Source organism: Carassius carassius, chromosome 2 (assembly GCF_963082965.1).
Source record: "Carassius carassius chromosome 2, fCarCar2.1, whole genome shotgun sequence".
Lineage (NCBI taxonomy): Eukaryota > Metazoa > Chordata > Actinopteri > Cypriniformes > Cyprinidae > Carassius > Carassius carassius.
Window position 1 is genome coordinate 14,430,163 of NC_081756.1, and position 23,694 is coordinate 14,453,856.

At 39.6% G+C, this 23,694-nt stretch overlaps 2 protein-coding genes across 2 annotated transcripts in view; one reads left to right on the forward strand and one right to left on the reverse strand.

Annotated features, from left to right (window-relative positions):
* Nucleotides 1–3,203: 3,203 nt before the first annotated feature.
* LOC132103813 (cap-specific mRNA (nucleoside-2'-O-)-methyltransferase 2-like) lies at nt 3,204–5,821 on the reverse strand. The gene has a single exon (XM_059508888.1). The coding sequence runs from the start codon at nt 5,760–5,762 to the stop codon at nt 3,540–3,542; it is 2,223 nt and encodes a 740-aa protein (XP_059364871.1). The 5' UTR covers nt 5,763–5,821; the 3' UTR covers nt 3,204–3,539.
* A 4,004-nt stretch (nt 5,822–9,825) lies between these two features.
* The window catches only part of LOC132103829 (protein Shroom4-like), a 44,932-nt gene continuing 31,063 nt past the window's right edge, over nt 9,826–23,694 (forward strand). Inside the window, exon 1 of the mRNA XM_059508889.1 lies at nt 9,826–10,198. Coding sequence (XP_059364872.1) covers nt 10,073–10,198 — 126 coding nt within the window. The 5' untranslated portion in view covers nt 9,826–10,072. The remainder of the gene's footprint in view (nt 10,199–23,694) is intronic.

Below are 23,694 nucleotides of genomic sequence, written 5' to 3' on the forward strand. Positions count from 1 at the left end.
TGCATTAGTGACCGTAGAAATGTTCACACACAGCAAAGCTAAGACACCCAGAGGGAAACACACTCATACTGTACACTTATATATGCATGCATGGGTGTATCAAGTCACATCACTTCAACTATACACTATTAAAAATAAAGGTTCCAAAAAGGCTTCTACAGCCGGATGCTTTTTAGAAAACTATCTATATACTGGTGCTTCAAACCCAGGATGGCCTACTTTTGTTAATGGAAAATATTTACAACCAACATGCTGACCAGCATCCATCAATAAGATGCTTTTATCTTCAAGGCCTTGCTTCCAGATAAAATACAAATCTTCTATCCATAACATTGTTTTCTCCAGTGAAAAAGTTTTCTCCTGTGAATCAGGAGAAAAATATGCACAGATCAAGCACTGTTCACAAACAAAAACAGTCCAAAACGTGATGTGAGAGGAGAACAAAGTATGGACTTCCAATGGAGGAAGTGTTATTATGGATTATGGAATATTTTGGCCAGAAATGTTTCAAAGTTAAAAATGTCTTGATGGATTTGTTTATTAGAACCACACAGCTTTTCACTTTACAAGACATTAATGTATAGACTGGAGTCATGTGGATTACCTGTGGATTAATTTGATATTTTTATCAGCTGTTTGGACTCTCATTCTCACGGCACCCATTCACTGCAGAGGATCTGGTGAGTAAGTGATGTAATGCTAAATTTCTCCAAATCTCTTCGGATGAAGAAACAAATTCATCTACATCTTGGATGGCCTGAGAGTGAGTAAATTTGAGCAAATATTTATTATTGGGTATACATGTTTATTTAATAAAAAAGGGACAGACAAGAAAGATAGAAAAAAATTGGAGAGATTGAATGAATATGATAATTTTGTCATCTTTTACTTGCCCCCAGGTTGTTCCAAACCTGTACGAATTTCTTTCTTCTGCTGAATGCAAAAGAAGATATTTCATAGAATCTTGTTAACTAAACAGTTGCTGGTAGCCATTGACTTCAATAGTTTTTATTTTTCCATACTATGGAAGCCAATGGCTACCAGCAACTGTTTGTTTACCAACATTTTTCAAAATATCTTCTTTTGTGTTTGACAGAAAAAAGAAATTCATACCGGTTTGGAACAACCGGAGGGTGAGTAAACGATGACAAAACTATCATATCCATTTTAATCTCTCCAATTTTTTTCTATCTTTCTTGTCTGTCCATTTCTTATTAATTATACGTATACCCAATAATAAATATTTGCTCAAATTTACTTTTTTGGGGTAGAACTATCCCTTTAAAGGATTCTCAAGTCACAGATTTATTCCTCTGAGTCTAAACAACAAAGCTTAAAAAGGTCCAATTCAGTCAATCTTCAGAAAGAGTTATGTGTGCTGACTAACCAAAAACTACCACTCAGAGTGCAGCCTGAAGTCCTAATAGTAATGAATGCGTCCTCACACACACACACACACACACAGAGCAGTGGAACTTTCCAAATTACAGCTCGCCAGGTTTTCTCAGGAACAGGAGCATGCGCGCACACACACACACACACACACACACACGCACACACACACACACACTTTTACAGACATAGTGGTAGAAAGCCCTGTTGGGTAAGTTACTCTGAAAATGTAAACAAATGACTAATTACTGATAGGTTTTGATTACTTTATTTCAAAAATTAATTAGTTACATTACTTGTTACATTACTTTTGAAATTTATGAAATCCCAGCATAGGCTACACGCTCCTAATAAATATTTGTTATTACAGCATCAACATTCACAGAACAGTAATTTCAACTAAAGCAAGAGGCTGCTGCGTGCATGGCTTGGATGGCAGAATTACAGTAACGCGTTACTGCCCAACACTGGTAGAGAGGGTACATACTGTAATATGTGTGAAAAGAAATGTACTGTATAGGCTACGTATAATAAAAAAGATCAACATAACTGACTTTGATTTTACCTCTCAACAAAAAGCAGCTCTGCAAACCTAACCTGCGTCTTGTAAGAAATGTTGCATGAATTATTGAATCACTCTACAGAATAAAACACTTTCTTTAATGAAATCAGTGTCTTGGCATACATTCTAGCTAACTCAGTGCTAAGACCACAGATTTATGGAGGTTTTGCCAGACAGATCAGATGAGAGTTACATTGGAAAGAGGCTTTAAGAGCAGTGGATTAAATACAGAATGTGTGGCATATATCATTATTTCAGCAAAAGATATTATTGTGAATCATTTCATATGCTGTACAGCTAGCAATGTAATGTTTGTACATGTTCAAATGTGTGTCACTTCACTTTAGGCAGTATAGTCTTCTATTGCTGAATTCTTTTAGGAAAATATGTGTTCATAGAAACTGTTAAACCGACCGTCCTCAACAGACATACTGTAATGAGGCAGAGAGAAGAACATCCATGGAAATCCCACTCCAACTGTGAATCAGTTATAAACCTCTACATGCCTACACAGCAGGTGGCTTCGGTATGTGTTTTTGTATTCATCAACTCTACATCAAAATCCTCATGCGGAACATCCGATACGTTAATAAGTGTGCCTAGAGCTTTAACAGCAGTCAAAAACAGCTTAAACAGCTTTAGTCAGTCTCCCATCCTGTTCTGTCTTAGAAAGTTTTGGGCATTTTTAATTTGGCCAGGCTGAGAAACCAGCACAAACCATCTACAATCAGCTGGGCCATGATGAGAGACCAGTCTAAATCAGTTTTTTTATTTTACAATATTTTGTAGATTTAAAAGAAAAATAAATAAATTGGGTTGTTAAATATGACTGTACACTGAATATTTTTTTTAATGTATTTTTTATGCACTTCTTCCAACTTCAAAAATATATCGATCAGCCTCAAGCACATGGTCCCAAATTCTTAAATAAAACTTACATTTTTGTCTTTTTTTAATATAGGCTGTTTGGGCCAGCATAGATTTTTTTTTACCTGCTAACATTTTTACTAGAACCACTGCAAAAGAATGATCAGTTTCATATTAGTTATAAATACTAATTTTTTCATAAAATGTTTACAAAACATCTTGTTCATTAAAATAATTGTTTCGCTACAAACAGAGAATATGCAACAAATTATAATTGAAAAACGATAAGAAGAAACTATTTATGGGAACAACAACTGAAAACACTCCATATACGCATTAAAGAAAAGGCTTTAATGAATGAGCCAGGACAGACAAATTGATCAAGGCAACACATATAATTTCAAGCATTGAAAAAAAAAAAAATTAATGAAACAAATATTAAAATAAGCATTTTGAAGTGCACATACTATTATTAATATATTTTTAAAAATCCTTACAGTCATATGCAGCACATTCAAGGTTAAATAAAGATATTCTCCCCAGTAAAAATGTATAAATCAAAGGAATTCTGTGTTCCAATGTATCCTACATATTCACTGTAGCACTGGTGCAGCTATGGCTTAAATTCAAGTGAAACAAAACATGATTATACTGAAATGTAGTCTAACTGAAAAATTCTTCTAGAGAATATAGGCATATAGGGGTAGCATCATGTGCTCTATTCAACCTGCATGATCACATGTAGCTGCTGTCGAACAACAGAAGTATTAAAGGAAGACAGGAAGTGAGGTAATTCCCCTCTGAGAAGTTCTTCTAAAGGTACAAACTGCAGAATCTGCTTCCCCGACTCAACTTTTTTCATCTTCTCCAACACATCCCGGAGAAAGTCCAGCAGCTGGGGTAGTGCTGATGGTGGAGAGAAACCTGCACACACAAGAGCCGCAGGAGGCCAACCAGACGAACAACGGAATGTGATGTTACGAAAGCACAGGTGGAGTGTGAAAACCAGGCCGGAGGTGAAGCGTGTTAAGACAGAACTTAAGGGAATCACCAGGGTTGATCCCTGATGCTGTTTCTGCAGAGCAAAAAGCACAGTGTTCAAAAGCTCAAATTGATAGTCTGGTTGTCCGTCGTGCAATGTGGACTCCTGTACCTCACGACAGGAGGGTCCTTGCAAAATCTCTGGCTGCAATTTAATGCCTACAAGCGTGTCGTCACACCAAGACTGGCTTCCCAGCACCAAACAAGATGTCACATCAGGGTTGCTGCAAATCTCAGATAAGATGACTACAGGGGAGTCAATGCTACAGGAGCTGCATACTGGCAAGGCTCTGTCAGAATGGTTGACCGCTTTGATCCTCAGGTTCTCCTCCAGAGCTTCATTCAGGAAGTCTAGCATTTCTTGATCACAGAAGGTGGAGCTGCAGACTTTCGGCAAGGCAGCTCCCTCAAGGGCATACCAGGCTCCTAAATCGCACTCATCCAATGGGCCACTAAGTACAATCTCACGTCCTTCTGTCCCTGCACAGTGCCTCTCTATGAACTCCCCATGATTTCCATGGGCAAGGCGCTGCTTCCATCCCTGAAGGTCCATCTCCTTGCGCTGATTGAAAGAGCCCATTTGCTTCCTTTCACAGGGTTTTACCCATCTGGCCACACCGCCACGGCAAATCCAGCTTTTCCGAGGGAGGTAGTGAACACTGAAACGTCTTGTATAAAACTCTGCAGCGTATTCCCTGAGCTGCTCCAAACGCCTGTGCTGTTCTACGCTCATGCATTCAAAAAGCTTGATGTTCTCCTGGATTGTGTTAACTTGCAATGCATGGAAAAATGTGCATATCTCTTCATGCTGACTTAGAAATGAGTCTGGAATGCAGCGATGGGGAAAGAGGGCCACTGTGGATGCCAAATCTGGTCCGTAATTACGGATTAACTTTGAGAGCAATGGCCGAATTTGTTCTTTGGCCTGATAGTCCAAGCACACTATATACAGTTCTGAATTTCCAGACTTGCTGGTGCCTGGCTTGAAGACGTTCACGGAACGGAAGCAGCATGCGAGGAGATACAGCAGACAGACAGATGAGTGTTCAAATAGTGTGAACATCTTCAGGACGAATGAGCCTCCGGTTCCTAACAGCAGAAGCGCACAAATGGCTTCGCAGTATTGAAGCGGGGCAACTAATCTCTCCTGTTCCCCTGGGTCCCCCTGACAGTCAAAGCTTCCATCTGCTGTAACCAAATCAACACTGCGCATGTTGCTCACAAATCTCGGCAGCTCCAGCAGATGCTTCTGAAGCATTATGTCACCTGTGTTGTCGGATCCAAAGAACCACCAAGGCAGAGTGTGTGTGATGAGTCTGTCATCTGTGATAGTGCAACCACGTCCGTTGGCTTCATAGTAAGGATTTAGAGTGTTTGCAATCCAGCTCCAGTCGCAGTAGAGGCCACTTGTCTTGAGGAAGTGATTTAGAGCTGATATGAAGGCACCAGGGGCTTCACACAGGTGTATGGAGTTCAACTCGCCACTCTTCAATGCATTGTCAGGGAGAAGTTTAAAAGTGCCTACGATCTCATAAAACTTGGCCCAAGCCTGGGTGCACAGCTCTGCGTTGGTTGTGGAGCGAAGGTGGGCTGTAACACTACCTGCTCGGTTGGTGAAACAAGTATGCTGGTGCCATACCGAGAGGTCTTTATCGCTGAGTTGATTCTTCACTTCATTTAGTGATTGTTTCAGAGCCTGCAAACGTGGGTGACTCACATGAGGATCACAGAGCACCACACTTGGGTCAGGCAACGTCCATTCTCCTCCAGCAGGGGGAACATAACCTCTGACCTTGTTGAAGAGCTGGTGAATCTCCACACGTATTTCCTCGTTACAGGTTTCAAAGGCATCTGATTTTTCTGGTGCCGTTCTTTTTCTCACTCCCCGGCCCCGGTTCATCCTTTAAAACTATTTTCGGTGACATGAATCACTCAAAAACTGTAAAAGACAAGGGCAATCAATGACGATTTTCATGAGCATTATAAATTGGCAGAATATGAAGATTTTAAAGAGATAGTTCACCTAAAAATTTTAGTTCTTGCATCATTTACTCACTCTCAAAAGAAGAATGGTAACAGTTTTGGTTACCATTTGGTAATAAAATATATCTAAGGGTTACGCTTGTTCTTGTCATGGATTATATCTCGCTATCTGGCTAGCTAGCAAACATGCTAACGTGGCTGCATAACATTACAGTAGAAATGCAAATAAAAGCTTCGTACAAAAATCGATTTATGATTCTTATTATGCTATTGTATCAACCGCTATATTTTCTTCACATTCTCGCCGAATATCCGACAGAGCTAACAGTTGAACACTATCATTGCTATTGGGAGTGTTGTGGCTAACGTTAGTTTGGGGAAAATATGAAGTGTCGAATACAAAATGATAGATTGAAATGAATCTCTAATAAAACGATAGTATTATTTGAGTTTACTATCGCTTCGTTGTCAAGATACTAACATGAGATATGCTTGTGCTTACCAAGCTCAGCTCGTTTTCTTGCTTCTCGTGCGTGTCTCTCTTGTGAAGCTTGGTTGTGACAGGAGGAGGGGGAGTGACTTTCAGCAAGAGACACTTTAGTAGGCTACTTCAGTTCATGTGAATGCTAAATTGAGATGTTTAAATTAAATTAAATATTTTTCAAGAGTCTTTTTTTCGGACATGTTCCTTCTGCATTCTTGACCCCATCTCGTTCTCCTTCTGTACAACGAACACCGATCTACAATAGAGAGCTGTGACAGCGACTAGAGAGAAATGACATTGACTGATGAATTCATAGGCTTCTAATTCAGACTGGATTTGCTCTCTAACCACACATGCACACTGAATTGAAAGCAAAATCCATGTTTATTTTGTGTTCTGTGTATTATGTGAGTAGAATTATTTGATAATATTGTATATCTGTTAGCTATTATGTTGTTGGCTATGATGACAATATATACTGCACATACTTATTTAATTTGTCCCATTTTTACATATTCTAATCATTTCAGTATAATCATAATCATCATATCCATATAAAACATGCTTCAGTGCTAGTGTGATTCTTTTCAAAGACACGAAGGGGATGGTTCATCCAAAAATTAAACTGCCACCATTTACTTACACTCAGGTTGTTTTAAACCTGTATGATTTTTTTTCTTCTGTTGATCACCAAAGAAGGTAATGTGAAAAATGAGGGTAACCAAACTGTTTGAATTCCCCATTGACTTCCATAGTATTTTTTACATACTGTGAAAGTCATTGGGGACCAACATTTTGAGACTTCTTCCACAACATTTAAAAAATTCTAACTGACCTTAAACTTTTGAAATATGTGTATATATTTGATATATATGTTGGTATAAAGTAATAAGCACATGGGTGCTTTATGAGTACAAATTGCTACTGTTTAAATAGTGTGAGTATCTGTGTGATTTATGCTATACTGAACCTCTTAAACAAACCCCTCACATCTAAAATAGGCTGCACTATTTGTTAAGCAAGATACACTGTCCATTTCTTTGATATATGAAACAGCATGTTGTACAACAAATTGAGTTTTAACAAACAAAATGTATTGAATTCAAATCATGTTACCCATATAAAATGGGATGGGGGTTTTCTCAGCAAGTGATAGGAATATGTGTGAGCAGAGATAAGCGCGAAGCAGAGAAATTTCCCCTGGCTCAGCATATTAGAAGAATGCAGCCATATAACTGCACAGTAATCTGTCAGAGTCAGATCTCTGACCATTATGGAGATGACAAGCTGCTCGCATGAATGGAGCGGTTTATTGCCATGGTGACAGGCAGATTTTGACCCCATTGCTCTTGAACAGTAAATGCCTAAGAAACAGAAAAAAGGGTCATAGTAGAAAATCAGACTTCTGTTTAAGGTGACAGTGGGAAAGTGAATGAAAAGAAAGGGCGACAAAATCCAGAGGGTGCACCAAAACACTCTTTATAGAAATGAAGACGGATAGAAATTGATCTTACACAAACTAATTCTGAGACATCAGTGTCAAAATGAGCAGCATTTAGATGACCGGAATACAACTGAGCTGATGTGTGGGTGCTGTCATGCATAAACGTACACTACATGTGTGCTCAAGTGTATTAAAATGGCGCTTGTGTTTGCATGTGCTTTCGGCTGGCTCTTATGGCTGTGCATTTATGTGTATGAGAGATGTATTAAAGTTATGTTGAAATGAGTTGATTAGAATGCAGAATGCTAAGAAACTGTTAAAAGTTAAGAAGGTTAATGAGAAAGCATGTTATGGTTTCTTAATTGTAATGTCTTATTGCTGTAATTGGAAAGTTGCTGGCTTCATCCACACAAAGAAAGTGAACCAAGAGCTATCACCACTGTGCCTCTGAGAAAGACATTTAACCCAAGGTTGCTCCAGGGGGAATTTTCCATGTAATAAATATACTGAAAGTCACTCTAGATTAAAGTGCCTGGTAAATGACTGCTTACTTAGGGTCTATAACTCATTCACTTTAACACGGTTAGTCTCTGAGACACTGTTAATCTGATGATCGGTGTTCTGTTCTAGTAAGCGTTTAGACTGATACCCTGCATGTTCTGTACCACTACTAAAATGATAATGGAGAGCACGTTGAGAAAGGTATTTTCTGTAAACTGCAACACCTCATAAGGCCTGTCAGAAAGGTGGCTCCCTGTCAGCCTGTAGGGTCAACTGACTTGAAATGTTAATTTCACTTTTTGTTTTTTTTATTAGCATATTTATAGTGTCATGTTTTTGTGTTTTCCACTTCTTTTAAAACCAATCTGATTTTTTTTTTACATTTTGAATATATATATATATATATATATATATATATATATATATATATATATATATATATATATATATATATATATATGTGTGTGTGTGTGTGTGTGTGTGTGTGTGTGTGTGTGTATTCTTTAATTTTCCATGCATTAATTTTAACTAGAAAGCATTTACAATGTTCTGTGAATTGTACATCAAAATAGCTGCATATCTTTTAGGTTATTAGAATTTGTATGTTTCTTCAGTTACACTCTGTTACACAGTTACACAGTTAAATAACTGGCTTATCAAGTGTAGTTATTAAGGTAGTATATAGTGCTACTATATACTCTCTCCATACTCATGTGTTTGACAGATAATTGATTTAGACACGCTTTTGCAGTTTTTGATCATTTGGTTTCCAGCTTAATAGCTGAATGCAGATGTCCTTACAACATGACAAATTGGACATCGCTGGACTTCTGTTAATCACATAGCTGAAAGGATAAGGAAATAGCTGCTCATCAGTGTGGAAATGATTAATAAAGAAAGAAGTGCTCATTCTGAAGCTATGCAGGCTGCAGGCTGAGCCTTCATTAAAATGGTTAAAATACAGCATGACACATCACAGCATGTCACACTTCTGCAAACACATGAAACAACAGCTCCCCCAAGTGGACTTTTTTTTACTCTTAATTCTACTGCTAAAGAAAAAAAAGGCTTTTTGGTCACCCAAAAAAAAGGAAAAAAAAAACAACTTGAAATACAATGCCATTTTATTAATTGTTTCCCTGTAATCTAACATTTATTTGCTGCATTAGTTTTTTGTTTTCCCCGACTCACCAGTTAAAGAGAAAACATCTCTCCTTTGTTTAATAACTCATTTAAAACAAAAGTGATAATTTCAGATGTTAGGAGTTGAAATACTTAAGTATTCACATAAAGGGAGAGCATTTAAGTTATTTAATAATTGTCTTTTAGGCTGATTGATTGTTGTCTCTGTAAAAATCTCACGATTGAGTAACATTTCAGTTCGATGACGCTTTACTTGAAACCCCATTTAAAGGTTCCTGTCCAGCTTTATGTAAATGTTCGCTGTTGTAGTGTGAAAGTTAAGACCCAAGAGTAGATAACGGCCAACTTTCCGAGAAGGACTTTTCGTGAGTTTTCCCAGACAGTCGCACAATGGACAATGCAGCGGTACATACAAATCCTGCCCCTGCTACAATTGTATTGGTCAGTTAGAACGACGCGCTGTTCTGATTGGCCGTTCCATCTGTCACTCAAATCTACTCTTCATTCTCAAGCACTTCCTCCGCTAACAGTCCACGGAAAGCCCATCACACTGGCCGCCCACCGCCTGTCCCCTCAAGCCTGGAGTCTGCAGTTGTCGTGATGCGGTTGGGTCGTGATTGCATGGGGATCGGACGGAGCTGAAAGCACAGAAGTCATGATGGAGACCGTTGAGCAGCTGGTGTCTTTCCAGCACGTCCATGTGCAACTGAACGGAGGCGCTCCGTGGGGATTCACTCTGAAAGGAGGACTGGAGCACGGCGAGCCACTCATCATAACTAAAGTAAGACCAGAGTTTACAAAGAGTTAAAGAAAACTCCTGCTATAGGCTTGTGTGTGTCTGATTGATTATATCCAAACACTTCATTACATTGTGCTGAAAGTTTAGACTCACTGTTTATGCTTGGATGAATTTTAACGGTGCATTGATGGAAGTTTGGGAACTTTGTAAAAAACCTGGTGGTAAGTAAATGAACATAGATATAAACAACAGCAACCTTAAAACTCTTGTTAATTTAGTATTTTTTTTTTATAAATGACAGATAATGAAACTCATGAGATCTGTGAATCATTGACTTTCAAAAACCCAAAGAAAGGAATGAAAAAGCAGTGTATTCGTAAAAGCCATATTTTTTACTGGACATAGCTGAAGTGACCTGGGCTAATGCACAAATTATTCATTATCCAAGAGCAATAAATTGGCCAGGCTGATTAATCTGCCAAACAAATGGCTTAATGTTGACTGGGCCTGGCCCTAACATCATATTCAGAATCTAATGACAGCTATCTCAAAGAAAGTATATTTTCAAATATTTTACAATTTTTTTTAAAGCATACATTTATATATTTTGTGATTGCTTTCATTTGCATTGATTTGTAATTTAAATTAATTATTAAATTGCACTTACTGCCCATCTTGCTTTCTAGAAATTGCATCTGCATTCAAAAGCTGAGTGCATATTGCTTTTATTTGTAGGTTGGCATTTATTTATAATGCTTAAACTGCAGCTGATTCAATGTCTTAGAAGGAGTTTACAGTTGTTTATGCTGGTGCTCAAAACATCTTGATAACTTGTAATGTGTTTTGAGTCCAGTTTGGCTGTGTAGTTGGTGTAAAATGTATTTTCTTAGCTCTGCTGTGTTTGATTTAATGTGCTTTAACGTTTGGCACTTAGCAGTGATATTGTCCATCACTTCCAGGCTTTTGACATTAACATTTGATCATTGTTTCTCAATTAATCGCCAGCAGGATCAAAATACATTCAAGATGAAGACTGCCTAAATGTTTCTGAGTAGGGTGACCATATGAGCCATTTTCCCAGGACGCATCCTTGCCAGGATTTTTATATTGCATAAAATATCCAGATTTTGGCAGTTTGTGCTGTGAAGATCGATCATTGTATGACATTCATAAGAGCTATAGAGAGCAGAGCAGATGGGTCCTTATGCATTAAAATCACTCTCTTGGTACTTTGGTGTCATACAATGATCGGTGTGCAGCGACGCTTCAAGTTGAATGAACGAACAAACACCTAACATGTACGTGTATTTGCATTGCTTTGATTGTTCTCTGTAGATCTTACCTTCTCACACGCCACGATTGGTTGATTTATGCACCATACCTGCATGTTATTGGTCAAACTACTTTGGATGTTTTAGGCGATATAGAAATCCTGGCAAGGACGCACGCGTCCTGGGAAAATGGCTCATATGCAGTGTTGGGGGTAATCAGAATCAGAATGAGCTTTAGAATGAGCTTTATTGCCAGGTATGTTTACACATACGAGGAATTTGTTTTCGTGACAGAAGCTCCGCAGTACAACAGAATGACAGCGACAGAACATAAAACACATAATAAAAGAATATAAAAATACAAAAAATACAAATAAGTAGATAAGAAATGACAATATACAAATTGACAATTGTAGGCAGGTATATTCCAAAAATGCAGTTATGTATGTACATGTATATTATGTGCAAAATTTAAGTGTATACCAAGTATGTGTGTTAGATAAATTAAGTGTATGTGTATATACATATAAAGTGTAGTGTGTTCAGTGTGTATCAGCTGTTCATAAGATGGATTGCCTGAGGGAAGAAACTATTCCTGTGTCTGGTCGTTCTGGTGCTCAGTGCTCTGTAGCGTCGACCAGATGACAACAGTTCAAAGAGGGAGTGTGCTGGATGTGAGGGGTCCAGAGTGATTTTAACAGCCCTTTTGCTCACTCTGGATAAGTACAGTTCTTGAATAGATGGGAGAGTTGAACCGATGATTCGCTCAGCAGTCCAGACTACCCTCTGTAGTCTTCTGAGGTCAGATTTAGAAGCTGAGCTGAACCAGACAGTTACTGAAGTGCAGAGGATGGATTCGATGATGGTGGAGTAGAACTGTTTCAGCAGATCCTGTGGCAGGTTAAACTTCCTCAGCTGGCGAAGGAAGTACAACCTCTGCTGGGCCTTTTTCACAATGGAGTCAATGTGAATGTCCCACTTCAGGTCCTGAGAGATAGTGGTGCCCAGGAACCTGAATGACTCCACTGCAGTCGCAGTGCTGTTCATGATGGTGAGTGGGGGGAGTGCAGGGGGGTTTCTCCTGAAGTCCACGATCATCTCCACTGTTTTGAGTGTGTTAAGCTCCAGGTTGTTGAGAGTGCACCAGACAGCCAGCTCTTTAACCTCCTGCCTGTAAGCAGACTCGTCACTGTCCTGAATGAGGCCGATGAGTGTGGTGTCGTCTGCAAACTTCAGGAGCTTGACAGAGGGGTCCTTAGATGTGCAGTCATTAGTGTACAGGGAGAAGAGCAGTGGGGAGAGAACGCAGCCCTGGGGAGCTCCGGTGCTGATTGTACGGGTGCTGGATGTGTATTTTCCCAGCCTCACTAGCTGCTGCCTGTCTGTCAGGAAGCTGTTGATCCACTGACAGACGGAGGTGGGCACGGAGAGCTGAGTTAGCTTGGGCAGGAGGAGGTTTGGCATGATCATGTTAAAAGCAGAGCTGATGTCCACAAACAGGATCCTCACATAGGTTCCCGGTCTGTCTAGGTGTTGCAGAACATAATGCAGTCCAATGTTTACTGCATCGTCCACAGACCTGTTTGCTCTGTAGGCAAACTGAAGAGGATCCAGCAAGGGTCCAGTGATGTCCTTCAGGTGGGCCAGCACCAGTTTTTCAAATGACTTCATGACTACGGATGTTAAAGCCACAGGCCTGTAGTCATTTAGTCCTGTAATTTTGGGTTTCTTTGGGATGGGGATGATGGTGGAGCGTTTGAAGCATGAAGGGACTTCGCACAGCTCCAGCGATCTGTTGAAGATCTTTGTGAAGATGGGGGCCAGCTGGTCAGCACAGGATTTCAGACAGGCTGGTGTAACACAATCTGGGCCTGGTGCTTTTTTCCTTTTCTGCTTCCGGAAGACCTGGCGCACCGAATCCTCGCTGATCTGTATTGCAGGTGTGGGGGAGAGGGGGGATGCAGGAGGTGTGAATGGTGAGAGTGCTTGATTGGAGAGGTGTTCAGGATGGGTTGCAGGAGCTGTTAATGGTGTGAACGGTTGTGTGGAGAGGTGTTCAGGGCAGGTGATGGGTGTTCTTTCAAACCTGCAGTAAAACTCGTTCAGATCGTCTGCCAGTCGTTGATTCTCCACAGTGCTGGGGGGTGGTGTCTTGTAATTGGTGATCTTCTTTAGACTTTTCCACACTGATGCTGAGTCGTTCGAAGTGAACTGAGTCCTTATTTTTTCAGAATAATTCCTCTTTGCCACTCTGATCTCCTTTTCCAGTGTGTATTTAGCCTGTTTATACAAGACATTGTCCCCCTTCCTGTAAGCATCTTCTTTGGCCTGACGGAGCTGTCTGAGTTTTGCAGTGAACCACGGTTTGTCATTGTTGTAATTTAGTTGAGTCTTGGTAGGAATACACATATCCTCACAGAAACTGATATATGATGTTACGGTCTCTGTGAGTTCATCCAGATCGGTGGAAGCAGCTTCAAAAACACTCCAATCAGTGAGGTCAAAACAAGATTGTAAATCCTTCTCTGCTTCATTAGTCCATCTTTTTACAGTCCTTAATACAGGTTTAGCTGATTTTAGTTTCTGCCTGTAGGTCGGTATAAGATGAACCAGAAGGTGATCAGAACGTCCCAAAGCTGCTTGTGGAACAGAGTGATATGCATCCTTTATTGTTGTGTAACAGTGATCCAATATATTACTGTCTCTGGTGGGACAGGTAACATGCTGTCTGTATTTTGGCAGTTCACAGGAGAGATTGGCTTTATTAAAGTCCCCAAGAATGATTAAAACAGAGTCCGGGTGTTGTTGTTCTGTGTCTTTGATCTGATCAGCGAGTTTCTGTAAAGCCAGGCTTACTTGCGCTTGCGGAGGGATGTAAACACTAACCAGAATGAACGAGTGAAACTCCCGCGGCGAATAGAACGGCTTGCAGTTGACAAACTGCATTTCTAGATTAGGACAGCACATCTTCTTTAACACAGTTACATCTGTACACCACCGTTCATTGATGTAAAAGCATGTCCAGCTGCCGCGCGATTTCCCCGTTGATTCTGCGTCGCGATCCGCTCTAAACAGCTGAAAGCCCGGCAGATGGAGCGCGCTGTCCGGTATGGCGTCATTCAGCCAGGTTTCCGTGAAACACAGAGCAGCAGAGTGTGTGAAATCCTTATTTGTCAGAGAAAGCAGAAGGAGTTCGTCCGTTTTGTTGGGTAGAGAGCGTAGATTTGCCAGATGAGCGTATGATGCATTACAAGTAACGCGAGTTACGTAATCAAATTACTTTTTTCAAGTAACTAGTAAAGTAACGCATTACTTTTTAATTTACAAGAAAATATCTGAGTTACTTTTTTGAAAAAGTAACGCCAGTTACTTTGTATTCCCAATTTTTGACTGACAAGCCTCCTGTTCCCAAATTGGGAGAAATCGGAAGTATGGAGGCGTTGTGTGCGCTGTGTGAACATGTTACTGTAGTTCTAGACTAAATGTGAATGTGCATTAATTCATCCCACTCACAAAAAAACAAAACAGATTTAGTATTCATCAAAATTAATCAAAACAGTGAAATGCAAACTCAGAATATGACGCAAACCTGCAATAACTAAATATATTAAATAACACAAATGTATCTATTCCCATTTTATTAACAGTGTCTTTGCTGCTGACCTTTAATGATCCAGTTCAACTATATAATAATTAAAAAATGACTTTAGATAAACTAACAATTGTGCTTCATTGTTTTTTTTTTTATTGCTGAAGAGTGTTGAACCTTCTTCTACTGTGTTCTACTGTACGTGAATTTACTTTTCCTTCAGCCTGAGGTTTATTCATTACACTTTTTGGTGTGAAATGGCTTTTACATTTGCTATAAATAGAACTTCTTATATTAAAAACAACCAAGCCCTGCTCATATTTAAAAAGTAATGCAAAAGTAATGTAACACATTACTTTCCATAAAAAGTAACTAAGTAACGTATTTAGTTACTTTTTTAGGGAGTAACGCAATATTGTAAGGCATTACTTTTAAAAGTAACTTTCCCCAACACTGCTCATATGTTCACCCCATTTCTGAGAAAGTCAATTGTTGAAAGACAGATTTATTAATTATACCAATATGTTTCAGAGGTATCTGTGTTTTGTTTTTTTGTTTTTTTATATTGAGTAATGTGAATTTAAGTGAAGCACGAGAAGAGTAAGGTTTTGTAGCTGGCTTTTTCTCATGGAATCTCTTGCCCTCTGATACTATCTTCCATCTTTGCACCCTGAGGACATTATTTTGAATCCCCCAGTGGTTTCGGCAGACATTTATCTCAAACAGCAAACATAAGGACCTGGTGCTCAAGGTCAGACACAATACTAACCCCAGGTGTGCAACATGTGCTCAAATTAAAATCCCATGATGGCTCATTGTGACCTCAGCAGCAAGAAGATACAATGGTATCAAGATTTATCAATAAACAAACAGCGGCATCTCTTGATGTTAAAGTCTGAAAGTTGTCATTTAAATGGACTCAGATGGAACTAAAATGAACAGAGTTGGTCTCACATACCATTGTAACTTAATTTTGAGTTGAACATTTTTAGGGGTTTCAAAGCAACTTGTCCAATGCATGACAAAACATTGCCAGACTTGTGATCTTCAAAATTGTGGTGAAAAATGCATGTAAACCATTTGTTTACAAAGAATTCTTGGTTATTTTCAACAGTTGTGCCTTTGCACCCCCCCCCCCCCCCCAAAGAAAAAAAACCTCAAAGGCTTTTACATTGAAATTGGCATTGATTGAAAATGAAGAGCAGGCTGATTTATGTATAAAAACCTCATTGTTGCTGCTTTTTCCCCCCTCACTTTGTTAATCATCCCTTCCTCACATTCCCTCTCTGTTTTGTTCTCATGTTAAAGTGGAGATGGAAACATTTTGTATTTCCTTGGGTTTCTCTTTTTCTGCAATGAAGTTTATGTAGACCACATGGCACTCCAGTCATCCCTCTCTTCCCACTCCTAATCGGTCAGTGGAACTTATTCTTAGGCGCTGGAGTATTGAGGGGAAAGAAAGAATATTTTGAACTGAAAGATGGAAATGTTTTACTAGGGCAAAATGTCAATGTTTTAAGTTGGCTGACAGCTTAAACTCACAGTAGATCGCTAGCACAGTTAGTCAGTAGAACACTGACCGCTTGTTTTTTTTACAACTGCTTTACTTCCGGAAGTATTATTTTCCATTTACTCTCTCCATAGGCTTATCAGTTTTAAACCATGCACTAAACCAAACAGCTCTGAGATGAAACACAACATAAACTTTGATTCAAAGCCAGTTTTCTTTTGAGGAATTAACCACTCATCCCATGAAACACTGCGGGTGGTGAAATCAAATTTGAAACAAAATATATAATTGTAAAATATAAATTGACCAAGTATAAAATAAAATCATTTTAAATGTTTTTGCAAAAAGTAATTTGTGAAATTTTCCTGGATATATTAAAAAAATTTAAACTTATTGTTGTGCGACCTCAAAGGTCATTCATTGTAGGACTATGTAGAAATGTTTATACAGTTATTGCAAAAAATCCATTGCTCTGTGGCGAAAATGAATGGAATTTACTTCCAGAACCAGGACTGCATGGTGCTCTCTCTCTATTTGAAGCCATTTTTCCACTTCTGTTTCCATTTATATCATCCTTTTGTTTAAAATGGGATTACTTCCCCAAACAGCAGCATACTTCTGCTTCTGGATAGCTTCCCAAAGTTAACTCATATCAGTTTTGGACTGCTGTGTGGAGCTCATCAGTCCTAAGAGGTAATGCTTCCTTTTTCCTCTGTTATTGCAATTGGATTTAATAGAGTAAATAAATTGTTTCTTCAGTTATTTGATAAAAGGCTGTTTGTTTTAAACTATGTGTTGATTGTGGTGAGGTCCACAGCTGGTTATGGGTGTGGGAAGGATCTGATATGTGACAGGAATGTGAGCTTGGCTCCCGTTGCCTTTGCCTTGGGCAGCGAGGCTTTGATGGTGGGAGAGATATTGGGGTCTTATTGCCTGAGCCCCTCCACCACAAACACTCAGCAGTGTTTCCACATGGTCTCTTAACAGAGCTAGGAGTGACAGGACTTCTAATCGGTGAGGCATGTGTGTTAGTTGTGTGTTTGTTCTCTGAGTAAATGGTTAAACAGAATAGAAAAGGTTGTAGTGAAGTAGGGATATGAGGTTATAATGATGTCTAATTAAGATATGACAATACTGGAATTGTATAATAACGGCAACATTCTTTACTTTTTTGAATTTTGGTTGAATACAAATAATTGAGTATGTTTAAATGTAAACTGAGTATGTTTAAATGTCCATTCTTTATGTAAGATTCTTGACACAATATTTTCCCACTTATTTCCCACTTTTCTTAACTTATTGATAATCATAAGATTTTTGAGATTGGACTGTGCAGAATTCTCACTGATCGCTGATCTGCATGGAGATGGGGGATGATTATGTCTATGCTAATTTGGTATAATTACAAACCTACCGTCTAACCTCAGTCTGAGGAAAGGCAAGTTTGTGGTCCTCAGGAACTTCTGTGAAGACACATGGTAAATGATAATCAGGGAGTCAGTTCAGACTTCATCTGTGTTCTGCAGGAGACCTGACCACATCAAACACTTCCACCAAAAGCTTGCCGGCCAACCTCATATCCAACATTTGGGCTCAACCAGCCGTCAAAACCACTCCAAAGTCCCTTAGCTCCCAGGGAGGTGAGTCTGGGGGAGGGGGATCCATGTGTGTGGAGGAGGTTAGCTGAGGGGACAAGGTCACTTCACACACATTATGACCTCAAAGGACTTACTCTGGCCCTATTCATAAATCGCAGGAAGCTGAGGGATGACAGGTCTTAATTTAGCCATCATGATGCCCCTCCTCTCATGTCTGCTATGACAGTGATGGATCAATCCAAGTTAACTTCGGTCCAAACTCCAAAAGTTGCTAACTCTCACATCCACCATTGTCTTTTTTGGAAATGAGGCCTGCTATACGCTCAACATTTGCAATTGAGGCCATAACAGAGTGCGTTGGGGTGATGTCAGGCATGTCAAACTTCCAGATTTGTGCGTATTCAGATTACAGATCGTACCTCCAGTATTTGCATGCACGCACACATCCATCGCTCCAATAACAACCCAGCTAGCCAAAGTAATTTATTGCCAAGTGCGCTGGGAAGTGGTTTGATGTTCCTTTAATTTGCCTCGTGTTGAACTTTGCTAAAACAAAGACAATATCTGCTCGTCAGGAGGCTTCTTCTTGGCAGCACTTCAAAAATGGCTTCTCACCTCTCGAGGAGATATATCTTGTTATCAGAGCGCACACACTGCTGTTTCTGGACATGCATCAAAAGGTGGAGGTTTTCCCAGTGCACGTCTAAAGAATGATTGATCGCTTTGGGATGTTTGTGGAAATGACCACCAGCGGTGATATATGTTGTCCTGCTCGTCTAAAGAATGGGTATTTAAGTGAGTCGAATAAGCTGTACTGACTTAAGAATGCGATCAAGTAACTTAACAATAAAGGCAGGTTTTTGATCTGAGTGTCATGTACTGTATGTGATTAGTGATGTGTTAATACTGATTTTGGGTGAGTGTTGGGTTTCCAATATGAATGGCAGTTAATGTGGTCTAGTTAGGTTTTGATATGTGTGCTCATGTGCCTGGTCATATAATCTCAGAGCTTTCTGTGTTCAGGTAGTTGGTGATTATAATAGGTTTCTGCTTTGTGTTTGCATAATTTTCTTCAGAAGTTTTCGAAACACTTCCCATAGACATTTTAAATAGACATTTTAAAACTATAACAGTTTTAAAGGGGTCATATAACGTTGCTAAATAAAACTACACCTTTCCATTTACTGTATAATGTCTTTAATTTCGTTTTGTAAAAAAAAAAAATTCATGAGAAAATTTAATTAAAATCAAAATCGTGAATCGAATTGAATCGTGAGTTGAGTGAATCGTTACATCACTAGTTCAGATACATTCAAACATAGTGATTGCGGACATGCTGTGCACTGTTTCTTATCTCAGGACTTATTGCAATGTGCCATTTTTGAATCTACATGAACTACTATGAGAAACCTCTCAAGTATCTTTAAGGTGACAATGTTTTCAGATTTTTCCATTTTTGGAAGAACTAACCCTTTAAACTGCTTCTTGGAAACACTAAGTGTAGTGATTCACATGCTAGGTGTGCAATTTTTTCAGCTGGGACATTTTTAATCTATGACCGTTATGATTGTAATCGTGCAGCCAAGGTAATGAGGTGATCTTTGCAGTGCTGTTCTGTGAATGTTTAACATTTAGTTTGTGTTTTGTCTTTCAGATTAAGTGTTGTTTTTAGTCTTATTTCAATCATCAGGCCATGTCCCTCACTCCTTTTTGGCTAGTTTAATGATTTGAGAAGGAAGTCCATGCAAACAGCATTTGGTGGTTAAGACTGTAGAAACAAACAAATTGAGGAATGTGATAAAATGTCTCTCAATAGAAAGGCATTTCTTCCTTGTGAGTCTCTTTTAAAAACAAAACACGCACTGTAAATCACACACTGTGTGACAGACTAAATGATTCTTGGTGTATTTCTTCGACTTTTATTTGCACTTTTAATAAATTTATAATTGTTGGCCACTACGTTTCTTTTGTATTTAATTTGTTCCTTTGGCCGGTTTCACCAATGCTTCTCCTGTGAATATGGGTCACTGGCTGTTGATTCAGTTGCAGTGGTGACCCATGGCTGTGTGTCCCACCTTTAAAAGTCTCGGAGCACAATGGAACTTTAGACTCAGTCGGGCCGCTGCCGTAGCTCAGAACACTGAGGTAGTGCTCTCTCATTTTCCCCCAGCCTGAGCCTTGAATGAAGCCTTTGTCACCCTCTCACTCACTCTGTCTCACCCACCTTTTCTCTCTTGGTCTCTCATTCTCTATCCTCCCCCACTCTTCTGTCTTTCCTCATAAATGAAGGAGCTAAAAGCCAGCAGCGATCTTCTCACCCACTCTGACCTTGAATGCATCCAAGTATGTCACTTTACCAGGTTCGCCTGTGTTCCCAAGGTCTTAACTCTTAATTAGAGCAGAATCTCCCTTCCTGCGGTTCAGATCCTTCACTCCCATCTCCTCCCCGTGTATGAGATCAGGGCAGCTCAAGGACAGAGGTGTCCCAGCCTGCACCGGTGACCTCAGATACTGAAAGAAAACATTCTGATAAGCACTTTGTTCTTAGCGGGGGAGCTTTGTTTCTGCTTTGCCGTAATGCTGAGGTGTTTTCTTAACTCCAGATGAACCAGGTTTGTGTGTGTGTGAGGATAGATAAAGGGAACTTCAGTGGGGATAATACATCTGTCAGTCAGCCAGTCAGTTTTTAAGTGGCTCAAATCGTTGTCTAACTGTTGACAAAGGTAGTGCAGCAGAGGAGGGGGTTACTCAAGGCTCGCAACCTCATTCTTCTCTCTTTTATGAGCAGCAGAAAATCGCAACGCAAGCCTAGGTGCTTGAATGCATTCACTGACCACCAGCTTAAAGAGCTTTGAATGCAACTGCTCATCAGTCCCTGTTGTGTAGCTCAAATGCCTCCATTAATGAGAAGGTACTATGTTAAGCTGATGCTCAGCAAAATGCTGTACAAATTTGTACAAATTTTAAGTTGATGATGGCAAATGAGGCATACATTAAAACTGTTTAAATTGTTTTACAGAATATTCAGTAAATGAAATGAAAAGTCGATGGCACGAGGAAACACACCAACAAGGCAAAATCCTTTAAGATTCCAGGAATGAGAGGGGAAGTTTCTTGAAGTGGATTTGGGTGGGAATGCCAGCTGTTAGGCCTCGTCTTGTGGAGGCCACTGGCGGATTCTGGGCACTATGGGGTTTCCAGAGTGACCCAACGACTCTGCTTTTGATTGATGTGGAATGAAAGTGAAGCCAGGGATAGCTGTCTGTTTGTGTATGTATACTCTACGTGCGTCAGTATATTTGTGTTTTTTGAATGTATGTACTAATTAGAATTGCCCCTAGATTTTGGCATTTAGTACTAATCTTAATATTGAATATGTATAAACACATTTAGGGGAAAATTGCTATGCAGTGAGCCAGTTGGGAACATTATTAAGTTTCATGCAAGAAAATGCATCTAATGCTAAATACATGGCATGTTTTTAGTTTTCCTGAGGTCTTATGTTTTCCTTCATGCTATAATAGCTCAGGATAAGTGTTTATTCCAAAACTTTAGTATGAATATAGACCCTTCTCTGTCCTCCTCAGTGGATTTTTTCTTTTTCTTTTTTTTTTTTGGTGCTTCTCACACACTTCCCCGTTATCTTACACCTTTCTTTTCGTTTTTCCATGACCACATTTCAAGTCAGTGCGTCCTTCCCGGGGGGGGGTGGGGGGTGGGGGGGGGGGGTCAGAGTTTCTTCATCGCTTCAAATCAGCTGTTAGAGCTAGAGTTAGAGGCGTATATGTACTATATAATATAATGTATGGCATTTTTTGCCACAGCATATATAGTACAAAGTCTAAGATCAGCTCTTGGGCTGTTTGTGGGCTGATCTCTGTTCATGGTTTTCTGACTGAGGAAACCATTAAAGGCATTGATAAAGCAGTACTTGTTTTAAAGTAGTGTTCTTGGACAACCCTCCTCCTCTTAAGGTCCCACTGGAAAAATTTGTGAATTAGCGTTGAAAAATGGCAGTGCTCAAACATATATTGTAGGTCTTGTGAAAAATGTTATGGCAGGTTCTGTTACAAATGGGTTTATTCAAAGGCTGAACACTCCCAGATTAGTGTCAGTCAACGTGAATTACTTATTCCACATTTATGGAACATAATGTCATAAAATGCAGCTTGATATGTCTGTTCTGCAGTCTATTATCTTTCTCTTATACTCACTCTTTCTCTTTTTGTAGCCAGTATACAACTGCTTCCTCTAAAATGGGCAACTGTGTTCCTGGGGTTCCCCATGTTCCTTTGCTTATTGTGGGATGGGGATACTTGTTAAGAGTCTTCTGGTCTCTAGGCAGCTCAGACGGACTGTTCTACTGGCCAGCTGTGGCACAATGGCGGGCAGTGAGCCAGACTGCCAAAAAGCAACGCCCTGTTATTTATAGAGCGATAGAGGAGGTGACCTCATGCCGCAAGGGCCAATGCTGGGACTGGGAGACAGGGAGCCCATTCTTCACTGCTGCCGAGGCCCTCGGTCCATATAGACAAATTCGGGCGAAACACGGAAGTAAAGCAGCGCCGCCATTACTGCGTGCCTTTGCTGCTAAGGAAGTAGCAGAAGTAGCGTGTTGGTCCCGTAGGCAGCTGTAGCAGATGTTAGCTCAAGCTGTACGAAAAGCTGTATATTTTTTTTAGTACGTATGCTGTCCAGTGATGCCGGTTGGGTTATTGGCAAACAAGAATATTTTTAAGGATGGCCTTATAGTTATGTGAAGCTTGTGAACACAGCTTGTAATGACAGCGTTCGGTTTTATTGTTGTCATAAATTAATACACTTCTTAATTACATTACATATTTTTACATTATTACATTATGTTGTCAATAAATTACCTTTATCAGTAAGTTTTGGCCACTGCCTGACATCATCTACCCAATGTTCCCTTTCACCAGACATTTTCTTTAATGAGCGGGATCCGCTTTCATTGAAATGTCATTAGAGGGCACCGGCAAGTGTCACACTTCGCAGGCACGCAGTAATGCCGGCAGGTAAGATGGCGGCGCCCATACAGTTCACGTCGGATTTGTGTATACACTCTCTACTTGTTGCAGATTGGTTTTAATGCACATACTCTGATTAACGTGATGATTATTAGAACTGATGTGATTCCTGAAATGTTGACTCGGGTAAACCTTTTGCTTTGTTTACCAGTATAACCAAAGATAATGTAGCACCAAGTCTGTCGCATGAGAATGTTGTTGTTGTTTTTTTTGCATGCATTATGCAAGTTTATATAGTAAAAAATGAAATGGCCAGCAGTGGACCGCTGTATGATAGTGGGGAAATATATGTATTTAATTTGTTATTCTGGAACTTAATGCAATACATTTGCTAAAGAACAAAATAACTGTAATAACACAGGACTAAAGATAGAGCTGAAACAACGAATCGATTTAATCGATAAAAATCGATTATTAAAATAGTTGTCAACTAATTTAGTCATCGATTCGTTGCTAAATAACTTTTATTTGCCGTAAACGGCTCATTTCGTGCATATTTCAATTCTGCGGTGACCAAAGTGTGGC